Consider the following 17,019-nt stretch of genomic DNA (forward strand, 5'->3'; position numbering starts at 1 on the left):
AGCTTCACCTGGAATACTTTTCAAAAAGTCTTGAAAGAGTTCCCACATATGCTGAGCACTTGTTGGCTGCTTTTCCTTCACTCTGCACTCCAACTCATCCCTAACGATCTCAATTGGGTTGAGGTCAGGTGATTGTGGAGGCCAGGTTATCTGATGCAGTACTCCATCACTCTCCTTGGTCAAATAGCCCTTACACAGCCTGGAAGTGTGTTGAGTCATTGTCCTGTTGAAAACCAGATGGGATGATGTATCGCTGCAGAATGCTGTGGTAGCCATGCTGGTTAAGTGTGCCATGAATTCTAAATAAATCAGACGGTGTCACCAGCAAAGCACCATCACACCTCCTCCTCCATGCTTCCCGGTAGGAACCACACATGCAGAGATAGTTCACCTGCTCTGTGTCTCACAAAGACACAGAGGTTGGAACCAAAAACCTAAAATGTGGACTCATCAGACTAAGGACAGATTTCCACCGGTCTAATGTCCATTGCTCATGTTTCTTGGCCCAAGCAAGTCTCTTCTTATTATTGGTGTCCTTTAGTAATGGTTTCTTTGCAGCAATTCGAAACTATGAAATAACACATATGGAATTATGTAGTAACCAAAAAAGTGTTAAACAAATCAAAATATATACAAGATTCTTCAAAGTAGCCACCCTTTGCCTTGACAGCTTTGCACTCTTGGCATTATCTGCCAGTGTTTTCTGGACAGAAATAATAAAGTGTTGTATCTGCAAAAATTCACTTCACCTCCGTCACAGACTGGTCTTCCCTGGCTGCCTGACTCTGCTGAGATCCCTGTCACCATCTGATCCTCCTAAAATGAGGCATGACAAAGAATTACCATGGTGTACATTTATACATTATATTATCCAAGAATAGAATCAATGGTTCAATAATTGAAATGACTGTTGTTCCCAGATCTCAGACTGAAGCTTTAACCTGCTGTCCTGTAGCTACTGTAGGTCTAGCCATCAATTCCAGATGGAACTTTCTATTATTCACTGAATATACTGCAAAATTCCCTGAGCTCCATAGACTGGTCTTCCCTGGCTGTTTGACCCTGCTGGGACCCCTGTAATCATTTGATCCTGCTAAGACATGATGAGCACTAGAAGGCTGCATTCCTGCGGGATGTCTGCGGTCCCGACAGAGATCATTGCGGCACGGTCAGCATTTTTCATGCGGGAGCGGGCGGTCACACAGACGACTTTGGGATGAAAATAGTTTTGTTGTCCCACAGATTATTTTGAAACGGTCCTCTTTCTACTTTGTATGCGTTAGCCTACCCATTGTATTAAAATCACATAGTCTTCGCATTATTCACTCAGAATTCGCTGCTTCAACTTCAGTAGCCTACCTCTCCTAGTTGGGCATAAGAGTTGAAGTGCGCCTAGTATGTGTGGTGATTGAAATAGAATAGGCTGCCTACATGGGCGGACAATCAAGTGGCAGTTGAATATGAAATGAACTTAAATATGATTAGACTAGTTTACTACAGTGTCGTCTATAAATAAATATTGATAATGAAAATAAGTGGAGGGTTCTCAACCAACGTGAGTCGAAGTGCAATCAAACAATGTGATTGAGAAGGAAAGGCACAATGCACACATAGGTTAGGTTACTATGGTGACCATGGGTTAGGTTACTAAGGTGAGTTAGCGTTGCGCCTTTTCATTTTCAATAAGTATGGACGTGGGCGACCGTTGTTGATGTGTGCAGAAGGTCCCTGGTTCGCGCCCGTGTCGGGGTGAGGGGACGGTTTAAAGTTATACTGTTACACTCAACTCTACGGTGTTGTCCCAGCCAGCCTTCCAGAAGCGTTTCCTTCACACAGCCTGTCAGCCGCTCTGTGGAGTCCACGTGGTCTTAAATCCAGTCGTTCAAACAGCCTACCCGACCTCTGAGGCGTCAGCATGGTCCTAAAGCACTCGTTTTTCTTGTATTGTTTCACATTCCAATTATAAAACTGGGGGGGCAGTGATAGTTGTGCCCTTGGGAAATATCCATTCTCTCCAAGCCAGTAATGGTTAATGATTTGAGCACTGTAGTTGATTAGACTAAATTATATTGTGAGATTCCCCACTTGTTCATAAGAATGAAGACATTACTAGAGCGGGAGAACTAGAATGGCTGTGAACTATCAAGCCTGTATGATTATCAGTTATCATTAAAGCAAGTTAAACGAGAACCAGTACTACTTTTCATTGACATTTTTCACACCAAATACAAACATAGGAACAAGAATTTACAGACGCACCCCAACAACGACTACATCTCTGGTCACGCCCCCGTCCCTAGTGCCTGGTCACGCCCCGTCCCTAGTGCCTGGTCACGCCCCGTCCCTAGTGCCTGGTCACGCCCCGTCCCTAGTGCCTGCTCACGCCCCCGTCCCTAGTGCCTGCTCACGCCCCCGTCCCTAGTGCCTGCTCACGCCCCCGTCCCTAGTGCCTGGTCACGCCCCGTCCCTAGTGCCTGCTCACGCCCCCGTCCCTAGTGCCTGCTCACGCCCCCGTCCCTAGTGCCTGCTCACGCCCCCGTCCCTAGTGCCTGGTCACGCCCCGTCCCTAGTGCCTGGTCACGCCCCGTCCCTAGTGCCTGCTCACGCCCCCGTCCCTAGTGCCTGCTCACGCCCCCGTCCCTAGTGCCTGCTCACGCCCCCGTCCCTAGTGCCTGGTCACGCCCCGTCCCTAGTGCCTGGTCACGCCCCCGTCCCTAGTGCCTGGTCACGCCCCGTCCCTAGTGCCTGGTCACGCCCCCGTCCCTAGTGCCTGGTCACGCCCCCGTCCCTAGTGCCTGGTCACGCCCCGTCCCTAGTGCCTGGTCACGCCCCGTCCCTAGTGCCTGGTCACGCCCCCGTCCCTAGTGCCTGGTCACGCCCCGTCCCTAGTGCCTGCTCACGCCCCCGTCCCTAGTGCCTGCTCACGCCCCCGTCCCTAGTGCCTGGTCACGCCCCCGTCCCTAGTGCCTGGTCACGCCCCCGTCCCTAGTGCCTGGTCACGCCCCGTCCCTAGTGCCTGGTCACGCCCCGTCCCTAGTGCCTGGTCACGCCCCGTCCCTAGTGCCTGCGTTATTGTTTGCCACATGGCCTTAAATTGTACCAGTTTGTTTTTCTCGGTCGCCCATGCTATTTTAATAATACATCATTACATTTTTCCATTCTGTTAATGGTGGCGGATGAATTGATTTCCAAGTTTTAATATATATATTTTTCAAGATGAGAAGAGACCCAACTGGCTGGATGATTATCTCACTACACTCCCATATGCCATGTCTTGAAATATGCAGACAGGTGGATAAAACATCACTTTACATTGTAATAATTCTGACAGACAATTTTGTAGCTCTGCCTGTAATTCTTGGACTATAGCATTCCCAGAACGCATGGATTATTGAATCACTGTTAGTTTTACACTTAAGGCATGACACTGCCGTTGTGCTGTAGAATTTGTGAATTTTTTTCTCTTGTATAATCCATTCTATACATTAGTTTATACTGGATGAAGTGTACATTTTTGTTACATTTTGTTTAATTAGTTATGCTTCAACTTTCCCCCCATCTTGTGCCAACGTCAGTTGTTTTTAAATCTTGGTTCCAATAGTTTATATATTTTTCTAAGAGATAGTCAGTTGGATATGCTCTCTGGAAGGTTTTTTATATCTTACCTATAATATCAACATTCTTTCTGACTCAACATTTCCCCAAGCTTGCTCTGATCGAATCAACATTTCCCCAAGCTTGCTCTGATCGAATCAACATTTCCCCAAGCTTGCTCTGATCGAATCAACATTTCCCCAAGCTTGCTCTGATCGAATCAACATTTCCCCAAGCTTGCTCTGATCGAATCAACATTTCCCCAAGCTTGCTCTGATCGAATCAACATTTCCCCAAGCTTGCTCTGATCGAATCAACATTTCCCCAAGCTTGCTCTGATCGAATCAACATTTCCTCAAGCTTGCTCTGATCGAATCAACATTTCCCCAAGCTTGCTCTGATCGAATCAACATTTCCCCAAGCTTGCTCTGATCGAATCAACATTTCCCCAAGCTTGCTCCCCAAGCTTCCCCAAGCTTGCCCCAAGCTTGCTTAAAAATGACTTTTTAATTCTCTCATGGAAATACATGTATTTCCTGTTACCACGTCATGTTTTCTATGCCTTTTAGTTTTCCATGTGGACCAATTTATCAGTGAATTGTGAAAAGCTCTCCAAGGATTGTTCCAGAAGGTTGTGTTTGTAGGGAGTGATACTGGTTCATGTAGAATACGTTTCCTACTCTTCTATATTGTTATAGTGTTCTTAACTTTGAAGTTGATAATGTTCATGGCTTTATATTTTGAAAATAGACACGAGTTAGCAGAGTTAGCCCATGTCATGTTAGGTCATTCTTCTACATGTTGCTTAACATTCTAACTGTACAGAAGAACATAACATAAAAATGTCCATTGGTAAGGAGGAAACAAACTCTCATACTGATAAGAACTACACTTCTGTTAAGTTCACATCTGTCACCTTACCCTTCTCATGCAGATTTCTACTGGAAGCCTTGGAGGACCTAGACACAAGCCTGCGGAAACTACACTCGAGGCTATTCGTAGTACGAGGCCAGCCCACAGATGTCTTTCCAAGACTTTTCAAGGTGAGGAAATGTCAAATGAATGATCAAATCAGCTAGGATGACAAATGTGGTATGTGTAGATAGGCTGAAAAGCACTCAGACACATACACAGATCTCCACATCGCGCTTTGTCTCATTCGCAGCGCTGCACTTGCTCGCTGAGCTATAGCCTCTCTAACTGCTTTGGTAATGAGTTCACACACCACTTCAATATGTCAGATTGCTTATGATACCCAGATGCAATGGTATTAAACTCTAAATAAAGGGCACAGGCTGCCTGCTGTAAGTCATGTACACTTTCTTGCCCTCACTGTGCACCTGGGCAACACCGTTAGTGTTGATATGATACACAACCATGTCAGTCCAAAGGAGTTGAATTACAAGGCAGTTGTGTTTGTGCGTGCCTTCTGTGAACCGCTACCTGGTAACACCCAGACAGACGCCACTGTTGCAGTAGTCAGGATCGGGGTTCTGACTCAATAGTTAATGGATAAATGTTGGTGATGCTCCTCCTAGTCTAGGTGGGGGTTTTTCAGCATTTTATTCAGACGCATATTTGCATAAAATATTCCGGTACGGTCATTGACCTGTTTTTGAAAGGGCATGAATTATGCAAGAGCAGTAACTGGGTGCCTCAGTCGTGTACAGAGCGCACAAACACAAACACACACACACACACACACACACACACACACACACACACACACACACACACACACACACACACACACACACACACACACACACTACACTACACTACACTACACTACACTACACTACACTACACTTCATTACAGTTGTGTGCGGGTACATCAAAGCTGGAACCGAGAGACTGTTTAACAGCTTCTATCTCCAGGCCATCAGACTGTTAAAACAGTCACCACTAGCCTTAGTTACTGTTCTAGCAAACCTGATGGCCGAATGTTAAAGACCGTCTAGACACTCGAGAGCACCCTTACCTGCCGATCTATAAATGATGTCTCCGTCATCTAGCATGGCTAGGATGGTCATCTGAATCAGGGTTAGTTTGGCAGCTGGGGTGAAAGAGGAGCGAATTCGATAGAGGAAACAAAGTATAGATTTAACTTTAGCCTGCAGCATTGATATGTGCTGAGAGAAGGACAGTGCACCGTCAAGCCATACTCCGAAAGTACTTGTATGAGGTGACTACCTGAAGCTCTAAACCCTCAGAGGTTGTAATAACACCTGTGGGAAGCGGGGCATTCTTCTTACCAAACCACATGACCTGTGTTTTGGAGGTGTTCAGAACAAGGTTAAGGGTAGAGAAAGCTTGTTGGACACTAAGAAAGCTTTGTTGTAGAGCATTTAGCACAACATCCGGGGAGGTGCCAGCTGAGTATAAGACTGTCTCATCTGCATATAAATGGATGAGAGAGCTTCCTACTGCCTGAGCTATGTTGTTGATGTAAATTGAGAAGAGCGTGGGGCCTAGGATTGAGCCTTGGGGTACTCCCTTGTTGACAGGCAGTGGCTGAGACAGCAGATTTTCTGACTTTATACACTGCACTCTTTGAGAGAGGTAGTTAGCAAACCAGGCCAAAGACCCATCAGAGACACCAATACTCCTTAGCCGGCCCACAAGAATGGAATGGTCTACCGTATCAAAAGCTTTGGCCAAGTCAATAAAAATAGCAGCACAATATTGCTTAGAATCAAGGGCAATGGTGACATCATTGAGGACCTTTAAGTTTGCAGTGACAATCCATAACCTGAGTGGAAACCAGATTGCATACCCGAGAGAATACTATATACATCAAGATAGCCAGTCAGTTGATTATTGACACGTTTTTCCAACACTTTTGATGAACAGGGCAAATAGAAATAGGCCTATAACAGTTAGGATCAGCTTGACCTCCCCCTTTAAATATAGAACGAACTGTGGCTGCCTTCCAAGCAATGGGAACCTCCCCAGAGAGGAGAGATAGGCTTGGCGATGATAGGGGCAGCAACCTTAAAGAAGAAAGGGTCTAAACCATCTGACCCAGATGTTTTTTGGGGGTCAAGTTTAAGGAGCTCATTTAGCACCTCGGACTCAGTCACTGCCTGCAGGGAGAACGTTTGTAGCGGGGCAGGGGAAAAAGAGGGAGAAGCATCGGTGATAGTCGCATTAGAAGGGGTGGGAGATGAGGAAATGTTGGACGGGCAAGGAGGCATGGCTGAGTCAAATAGGAATCCTGACTTAATGAAGTGGTGATTAAAGAGCTCAGCCATGTGCTTCTTGTCAGTAACAACCACATCATCAACATTAAGGGACATGGGCAGCTGTGAGGAGGGTTTATTCTCCAGGTCTTTAACCGTTTTCCAGAACTTCTTGGGGTTAGACCGACAGAGAGAGAACTGCTCCTTAAAGTAACTAACTTTGGCCTTCCGGATAGCTTGAGTGCACTTATTTCTAATTTGCCTGAACGATAGCCAGTCAGCTTGAGTATGCGTATGCCGAGCCTTTCGCCAAATGCAATTCTTGAGGTGGAGTAACTCTGCAAGATCACAGTCGAACCAGGGGCTGAACCTGTTTTTAACTCTCATTTTCTTTATGGGGGCGTGTCTGTTATCAATACCACTGAAAAAATCAAAACAGAAGGTCCAAGCGTCTTCGACAGAGGGTATTAAGCTGATTCTATACCATTTTACAGAGGCCAGTTCATGAAGGAAGGCTTGCTCATTAAAGTTTTTTAGCAAGCGTCTATGACAAATCAGGACAGGTTGTTTCACTGAGCAGCCATTATGAACACAGGCTGTAAAACAGTGAGCACTAAGGTCATTACAGAAAACACCTGATCTAAGACCACTCTCTACCCCACCACCAAAATTACCCCACTTTCCCCCCCCAGGAGTGGAATGTCACCCGGCTGACCTTCGAGTACGACTCAGAGCCCTATGGGACGGAGCGCGACACCAACATCCTGAAGATGGCGCAGGACTTTGGCGTGGAGACCCGCGTCAGAAATTCCCACACACTCTACAAACTGGCCAGGTCAGAGTTCATTTTATCTCCTCATGCCACCACTTAGCACCGCACCACCAGCTTAGTGGCAGAGCTCTGGGTTGAAGTTCCCCATTAGACACAGATCTAGGATCAGCTTACCATCCCCGCAACTTAACTGTAACAATTTGGAGGGGAATGCTAGACTGACCTCAGATCAGTGTTTAGGAGCATCTTAATCCACCCGTGCTGTCTGGAGGGGCTGCTCTCTTCTGATATTAGTTGACTGTTTGTCTGTAGTGGTGTCTGCCTCCAACAAGGTCTGCCATTTTGTTGTTGATGTTTATAAACACAGATCAATATTAATTATTGGTCTGGCACTTTGAAATGCAGGACAGAGTTAACGAATATCGCCTCAGCATATATCCAAGCCAAAACAGAGAACTACAGGGATAGAAATGCCCTTTAATATGTCTGATTGACTCTGTTCACTTCTTTGGGATGGAGTTTAAAAGTAACAGTTGGCCTAATTGAGTGACTTTGACAGTTTTGCACAGCTGTGCTCCTCACTGCATCATTTCCTGGGAGCTCTATCTGCTGGTATCGCGTTTCCTTCTACTGAGAAAAGATGGATGCAATACAAGCTGACAAGGTCTGAATTGCAGGCAAGTCTTTTGTATTGACATCTCTGTTGCCTCCAGTGTCTCCAGTGGATTGTGACTCAAAAAAAAACCAGTGTGTGTCTGAATGGTTGAGTGGAGTGGCATGTTTCTCTCAGAGATGCATACTGCCACATGAGAGCAAGTCCAACCGGTGTCGGCGATATGACATGGGCATTTACATAAGTATTCATACCCCTGAGTCAATACATGTTAGAATCACCTTTGGAGTCTTTCTGGGTAAGTGTATAAGAGCTTTGCACACCCGTATTGGTGGGTCTGGTGATGAGGGAAGATTCAGGCTGATAGTGGGTCTGGTGGAGAGAAGGAAGAGCGAGGAAGAGAAGGAAGCGCGAGGAGGAAGAGTACTATAGGAAATGTTGATGGGGAAGAAATTGATAGTTACAGTGCATTGGGAAAGTATTCAGACCCCTTGACTTTTTCCACATTTTGTTGTGTTACAGCCTTATTCTAAAATAGATCAAATATTTTTTTCCCCTCATCAATCTACAGACAATACCCCATAATAACAAAGCAAAAACAGGTTTTAGAAATGGACATATCACATTTACATAAGTATTCAGACCCTTTACTCAGTACTTTGTTGAAGTACTTTTGGCAGCGATTACAGCCTCGAGTCTTCTTGGGTATGATACTACAAGCTTGGCAGACCTGTATTCGGGGAGTTTCTCCCATTCTTCTCTGCAGATCCTCTCAATCTCTGTCAGGTTGGATGGGGAGCATCGCTGCACAGCTATTTTCAGGTCTCTCGAGATGTTAGATAGGCTTCAAGTCCGTGCTCTGGCTTGGCCACTCAAGGACATTCAGAGACTTGTCCCAAAGCCACTCCTGGGTTGTCTTGGATGTGTGCTTAGGGTAGTTGTCCTGTTAGAAGGTGAACATTCGCCCCAGTCTGAGGTTCTGAGCGGTCTGGAGCAGGTTTTCGTTAAGGATCTCTCTGTACTTTTCTCCGTTCATCTTTGCCTCGATCCTGACTAGTCTCCCCACAGCATGGTGCTGCCACCACCATGTTTCACTGTAGGGATGGTGCCAGGTTTCCTCCAGACGTTATGATTCAGGCCAAAGAGTTCAATCTTGGTTTCATCAGACCAGAGAATCTTGTTTCTCATGGTCTGAGAGTCTTTAGGTGTCTTTTGGCAAACTCCAAGCCGGCCGTCATGTGCCTTTGATTGGTGGAGTGCTGCATAGATGATTGTCCTTCTGGAAGGTTTCCTATCGCCACAGAGGAACTCTAGAGCTCTGTCAGAGTGACCATCGGGTTCTTGGTCACCTCCCTGACGAAGGCCCTTCTCCTATTGCTCAGTAGGGCCAGGCTGGATGCAATACAAGCTGACAAGGTCTGAATTGCAGGCAAGTCTTTTGTATTGACATCTCTGTTGCCTCCAGTGTCTCCAGTGGATTGTGACTCAAAAAAAACAGTGTGTGTCTGAATGGTTGAGTGGAGTGGCATGTTTCTCTCAGAGATGCATACTGCCACATGAGAGCAAGTCCAACCGGTGTCGGCAATATGACATGGGCATTTACATAAGTATTCATACCCCTGAGTCAATACATGTTAGAATCACCTTTGGAGTCTTTCTGGGTAAGTGTATAAGAGCTTACCCAGAAATCTACAGGGGTGTCTGACTCCTAACTATCATCTCAGTTGCACATAATCAATATTGTAGCAAAGCCAGGTAATCTTAGGGGGAGAAAGTAAGTTCAGATTCTTCAAAGTAGCCACCCTTGCATGGCTGAGAGAAAGCCAAGAGTGTGCCAAGCTGTCATCAAGGCAAAGGGTGGCTACTTTGAAGAATCTGAAATATAAAATATATTTGGATTTGTTTAAAAAAAAAAATGTTACTACATGATTCCATATGTGTTATTTCATAGTTTTGATGTCTTCACTATTATTCTGTAATGTAAAAACAATAAAGAAAAAACCTGGAATGAGTAGGTGTGTCCAAACTTTTGACTGGAGCTGAATATATAAAAAAATGTTTTCTTTGCTGCTGTAGGTAGCATTAGCTAGCGCTAGTCAGCTGTACCTGTGCCAAAACTCTGGTATTTTTAATCCTACCGCTTGTTTTCCATCTTAATTGGTAAGCCAATTTTGTTTTATCGTGCTCTCTCTAGTCTCTCTGCAGCAGACATATAGTGAGCAATATGTTTGGAACATAAAAGCGTAGTATTCGAATCACAATACATATAGAGTCGTGAGAATAGCAATACATATCATAACAGCACTTAAATATCGTGATAGTATCATGATAATATTGTGAGATCCATGGCAATTCCCAGTCCTAATGGGAAAGGCTAGATGAGAGAAGATGTAGGGAGAGGGGAAGTTGTACTTCTCTTGTTGACGTGAAGGGAGACCCTGCCCACTGCAACAACAAAGTCAACCCTCGCATGACGTCTTTTGTCTTCCCCTGTTGGTCCAGAACAAGCCCACACACACTGTCAATTACACAGTCTCATACCCAGCCTGATAATCTCCCCTTACTGGTTGTGAGAGATGATGACACTGTCACACTACACAACATGTGCTGAGGGGATCTCTGCAGCAGTCAGCCATGGTGGACAGCATGTGCCTGCCTAGCGCCAGACAAGGCGGCTCTGTCCTGATAGAGCGGTGCACAGTGTTCCTGCTCTATCTATCTATAGCCCAATATCTTTCAGTCAGTTTTTCTTACTGCAATAGGACTGCTGAAAAAGATTGGTTTAGTCTGAGGTTTTCTCTGCTCTGTATATCTGATGAATTCCATTGCTCTCTCTTTCTCATTCTCTGCATTTGAGTCTTTCGCTCTCTCTCTCATCAGATCGAGCATAAATTGGCTCTTAAGAACTCCAAAGCTTCTCATTTATAACGGTTATAGACTGTGTTTAATATAATGGAGAAGGGAGGGGTAGAGCCAGCCTGCATTACTGATACTGTTGTATAAGGGCTGAGGCAGTAAAGGTTGATCCTCCCTTCTCCATTATATTAAACACAGTCTATAACCGTTATAAACGACAAGGTTTGGACTTCTTAAGAGCCAATTTATGCTCGATCTGAAAATGTGATCAGAGGCGCCGTACTATGGATCGTTAGACGCAATGGTGGAGCCTCCGGAGGCATGCAAAGGCCCAATCTAGTTCCATACCACATGCCTTACACCTCCCAAATGTTGTAACAATGTAGAGAGCTCCTGTATAGCTCCGCATTGACATGATTGGTTGACGGTAGGTGAGGGTGGCAGGTCCTGTATAAACAAACTCACTTCCTTGACAACATCCTTCACAACAGCTCTGTGCTGCTCAGCGATGCCCAAGAAGTATGAATGTCCTGACTTCTGCAGAGTCCGTGTCACAGTAAATGCTGCACAGCCATTGAAGACATCTGATTGACCATGCAAAGGCTCTCATAAATACACACTGCTCAAACTGTCGTTTTTCAAAAGTATTTTTTCCTGTTCGAGTCCCAGAACATCAGTCATTCATCACGTACCTTGCAGAAAGCCTACAAGCCATCCGAGTCCCCCCAAAACACCTACAATAGATTACCAGGATTACATTTCCTTGGTAAGCTTTTTAGATGTCACAGGCACAGCTATTAGTAATCTGAATGTCCTGAATTATGTTGACTTGTAAATGCTAGTCTGCTACTGCAGCTGTGCCGCTGGGCTAATTAAAAAACTGTGACCTTCAGTGATGCAGACTTTGGTATTAACTGTGATTACACGCTGGCACAGCACATGCTGCATCTGTTGTACTGAGGTAAACAACAAATTGATTCAAAACGTTTCCCTCTCCTGTGTGTGTCTGTGTGCACGCTTGATTCCCTCCCCCAAACTTCCTGTCCTCAGAACAGGACTGTCTGTTTACAAAAGGTTCCCTCTGGGTTTCATTATAACCCTTGGCTGCCATTGTGGCTCTGTGAAGGAATGAAGACGTGGCAGGGGCTGAGATGCCAGATGCCAGGAAATACTCTTAAAATGACTGTTTATCTACAGTACCAGTCAAAGTATGGGCACCACCTACTCATTCCAGGGTTTTTCTTTATTTTTACTATTTTCTACATTGTAGAATAATTGTGTAGACATCCAAACTATGAAATAACACATGGAATCATGTAGTAACCAAAAAAGTGTTAAACAAATCAAAATATATTTTTGATATGAGATTCTTCCAAGTAACCACCCATTGCCTTGATGACAGCTTTGCACACTCTTGGAATCCTCTCAACCAGCTCAACCAGGTAGTCACCTGGAATGCATTTCAATTAACAGGTGTGCCTTGTTGAAAGTTAATTTGCGGAATTTCTTTCCTCCTTTAATGCGTGTGAGCCTATCAGTTGTGTTGTGACAAGGACGGGTTGGTATACAGATGTCCCTATTTGGTAAAAGACCAATTCCATATTATGGCAAGAACAGCTCAAATAAGCAAAGAGAAACGACAGTCCATTACTTTAAGACATGAAGGTCAGTCAGTCAATCTGAAACATTTCAAGAAGTTTGAAAGTTTCTTCAATTGCAGTCGCAAAAACCATCAAACGCGATGATGAAACTGGCTCTCATGAGGACCGCCACAGGAAAGGAAGACAAGAGTACCTCTGCTGCAGAGGATAAGTTTATTATAGTTTAAAACTTTTTATGGCTGCAGGGGCAGTATTGAGTAGCTCTGATTAAAGGTGCCCATTTCAAACGGCCTCGTACTCAATTCTTGCTCGTACAATATGCATATTATTATTACTATGGATAGAAACACTCTCTAGTTTCTAAAACCGTTTGAATTATATCTGTGAGTCAAACAGAACTCATTTGGCACAAACTTCCTGACCAGGAAGTGGAAAGTCTGAAATCGAGGCTCTGTTCTTCTTCCTGCCTATACATGGGCATGATACGTAAGAGTCTACGTGCACTTCATAGACCTTCCCCTGGATGTCAAGAGGCTGTGAGAGAAGAAATTTAGTGTTTATCTTGGTCTGAATTGGAATACAAGCTCTTTGTATGACGTGTCCCTCATTTTCGGTACTCTTGGTGAGCGCGAGGTGGACAGTGGGATTGCCTTCTGTTTAGCTGCCGTTATGGACGACTACTATCTCCGGCTTTGATTTTATTGATACATGTGACCATATCATCGTAAAGTATGTTTTTTCAATATAGTTTAATCAGATTATTGAAATTTTTTCGGGAGTTTTGCCGTGTTCCGTTCTCTGACTTTGTTGACGAGGAGAGATCCGTGCCACTTGGCTAGTGCGCGTGCTAAATCAAGAGGGAAAGTTGCCGTTCTAAATCCAAACAACGATTGTTCTGGACAAAGGACACCTTGTCCAACATTCTGATGAAAGATCAGCAAAAGTAAGAAACATTTTATGATGCTATTTCATATATCTGTCGTACATGTGAACTAGTCGTGGGCGCCCAACGTTTTGGGTACTCTAGCTATACCGAAGCTGCATATCGTAATGAAGTTATTTTTAGAATTCTAACACTGCGATTTCATTAAGAACTAATGGATCTATCATTTCCTATACAACATGTATTTTTTTGTTATGTTTATGAATAGCTATTTGGTCAGAATATGTGTGTCAGAAAAAGTGTCAGGAAAAATCCGGACGTAGTGGGAAAAAGTAGCTAAGTTAGCACAATGTGTAACCATTGATTTCAGCTCTAAATATGCACATTTTCGAACAAAACATAAGTGTATGTATAACCTGATGTTATAGGACTGTCATCTGAGGAAAAAAATCAAGGTTAGTCAAAAATTATATATCTTTTGCTTGTTTGTTACGATCGCTTACTTTGCTACTGGGAAATTGCTTGTGTTTTTGGCTATTGTGGTAAGCTAATATAACGCTATATTCTGTTTTCGCTGTAAAACACTTGATAAATCGGAACTATTGTCTGGAATCACAAGATGCCTGTCTTTCAATTGCTGTACACTATGTATTTTTCAGAAATGTTTTATGATGAGTATTTAGTTATTTGGCGTTGGTGTCTGTAATTATTCTGTCTGCTTTCGGTGCAATTTCTGATTGTAGCTGCAATGTAACTATGATTATACCTGAAATATGCACATTTTTCGAACAAAACATAGATTTATTGAATAACATGTTATAAGACTGTCATCTGATGAAGTTGTTTGTTGGTTAGTTTGGTTGGTTCTTGGTTAGTTAGGTTGGCTTTGTGCATGCTACCTGTGCTGTGAAAAATGTCTGTCCTTTTTTTTGTATTTGGTGGTGAGCTAACATAAATATACGTGCTGTTTTCGCTGTAAAACATTTTAAAAATCGGACATGTTGGCTGGATTCACAAAATGTGTACCTTTCATATGCTGTATTGGACTTGTTAATGTGTGAAAGTTAAATATTTTGAATTTCGCGCCCTGCACTTGAGCTGGCTGTTGTCATAAGTGTACCGACGTCGGGCTTGCAGCCATAAGAAGTTTAACTGCACCTCAGATTTTCAGCCCAAATAAATGCTTCATGGAGTTCAAGTAACAGACACATCTCAACATCAACTGTTCAGTGGAGTGGAGACTGTGTGAATCAGGCCTTCATGGTTGAATTGCTGCAAGAAACCACTACTAAAGGACCAATAATAAGAAGAGACTTGCTTGGGCAAAGAAACATGAGCAATGGACAGTAGACCGGTGGAAATCTGTCCTTTGGTCTGAGGAGTCCAAATTTGAGATTTTTGTGAGACACAGAGTAGGTGACCGGATGATCTCCGCATGTGTGGCTCCCACCGTGAAGCATGGAGGAGGAGGTGTCATGTTGGGGTGCTTTGCTGGTGACACTGTTGGTGATTTATTTAGAATTCATGACACACTTAACCAGTATGGCTACCACAGCATTCTGCAGCGGTACGCCATCTATTCTGGTTTGCGCTTAGTGGGACTATCATTTGTTTTTCAACAGGACAAATAACCCACCCAACTCCAGGCTGTGTAAGGGCTATTTCACCAAGAAAGAGAGTGATGGAGTGCTGCATCAGATGACCTGACCTCCACAATCACCCGACCTCAACCCAATTGAGATGGTTTGGGATGAGTTGGACCGCAGAGTGAAGGAAAAGCAGCCAACAAGTGTGGGAACTCCTTGTGGGAACTCCTTCAAGACTGTTGGAAAAGCTGTCATCAACGCAAAGGGTGGCTACTTTTGAAGAATCTAAAATATATTTAGATTTGTTTAACACTTTTTTTGGGTACTACATGAATACATAGTTTGATGTATTCACTATTATTCTACAATGTAGAAAATGTAGAAAATAAAGAAGAACCCTGGAATGAGTAGGTGTCCAAACATTTGACTGGTACTGTACATTTTGGGGAAGACTGGAACAGACTCTGGTCTGTCCCCCTCCTTACAGGAACAGACTCTGGTCTGTCCCCCTCCTTACAGGAACAGACTCTGGTCTGTCCCCCTCCTTACAGGAACAGACTCTGGTCTGTCCCCCTCCTTACGGGAACAGACTCTGGTCTGTCCCCCTCCTTACGGGAACAGACTCTGGTCTGTCCCCCTCCTTACGGGAACAGACTCTGGTCTGTCCCCCTCCTTACGGGAACAGACTCTGGTCTGTCCCCCTCCTTATGGGAACAGACTCTGGTCTGTCCCCCTCCTTACGGGAACAGTCTCTGGTCTGTCCCTCTCCTTACGGGAACAGACTCTGGTCTGTCCCCCTCCTTACGGGAACAGTCTCTGGTCTGTCCCTCTCCTTACGGGAACAGACTCTGGTCTGTCCCCCTCCTTACGGGAACAGACTCTGGTCTGTCCCCCTCCTTACGGGAACAGACTCTGGTCTGTCCCCCTCCTTACAGGAACAGACTCTGGTCTGTCCCCCTCCTTACGGGAACAGACTCTGGTCTGTCCCCCTCCTTACGGGAACAGACTCTGGTCTGTCCCCCTCCTTATGGGAACAGACTCTGGTCTGTCCCCCTCCTTATGAATCCAGGATGTGGCCTTTTGTTAAAAATCTTAGAGGCAAAAACGGATCAGAAAAAATCTAATTCAGACGAGGGCTTTGCTTTGGAAAAGTTATATCAGCAGCTCAGAGCAATGAAGCAGTACCTCCCATTAATATTCATTATAGCACACTGTAGCAAAACTTCTGCAATGAAAAGTTCAGGTAGTCCCTCCCTGTTTCAGTCCATTTTCTTCCATTCGGTACAGTAACTAATGAATACGACCTGGTTAGTGAACACCTGTGGTTTCTCTGTTCTAGGATCATTGAGATGAACAACGACATGCCCCCGCTGACCTTCAAGCGTTTCCAGGCCATCGTCCAGCGGCTGGAGCTGCCCAAGAAGCCCCTCCCCACTGTCACCCGACAACAGATGGACTGCTGCCAGACAGGTATCGCGGCCAGTTACGATGAGCGTTACAGAGTGCCCTCCCTCGATGAACTAGGTGAGGGACATGTGTGTGTGTGTTGGTATCTCTCATCATCATCTGCTAGTGATGATAAATCGGTTTGATTTTGAATGGAATTAATTAGACTTTTTTTTTATCAGGCAGGTTTTAAGAATCACGGCTTGGGTCCTGCTGCGTGGAGGGGCGGGGAGACTGAGGCACTGGAGAGACTGAACAATCATATGGACAAAAAGGTGAGTCACCTGATCTGGGTGTATCCAGGCCTGGCAAAGTGACCAGCCGGCCAAGGCTCCCTGGCCACCTCTATCACAAACACTGAAGATAAAGTTAGTGTGGATGCTTCTTCAAGTACTTTTCCTTATGATAAACCTACAGTATGTTTTGTAGACACACAGAGCGATAGCTCATTTGCCATCATGTGAAGGTTGGTCCACCACACATGGG

The 17,019-nt window shown here is 44.7% G+C and overlaps 1 protein-coding gene across 1 annotated transcript; it reads left to right on the top strand.

Annotated features, from left to right (window-relative positions):
* Positions 1-1,133: 1,133 nt before the first annotated feature.
* On the top strand, positions 1,134-16,808 carry LOC120042990 (cryptochrome-2-like; the record flags this gene model as incomplete). The annotated part of the gene is made up of 5 exons (XM_038987715.1): positions 1,134-1,168; positions 4,529-4,637; positions 7,469-7,611; positions 16,427-16,611; positions 16,720-16,808. Coding segments are annotated over exons 1-5 (561 nt in total), but the record flags the coding sequence as incomplete, so codon positions are not given.
* Positions 16,809-17,019: the final 211 nt, after the last annotated feature.

This window comes from Salvelinus namaycush, unplaced genomic scaffold (assembly GCF_016432855.1).
Source record: "Salvelinus namaycush isolate Seneca unplaced genomic scaffold, SaNama_1.0 Scaffold825, whole genome shotgun sequence".
Lineage (NCBI taxonomy): Eukaryota > Metazoa > Chordata > Actinopteri > Salmoniformes > Salmonidae > Salvelinus > Salvelinus namaycush.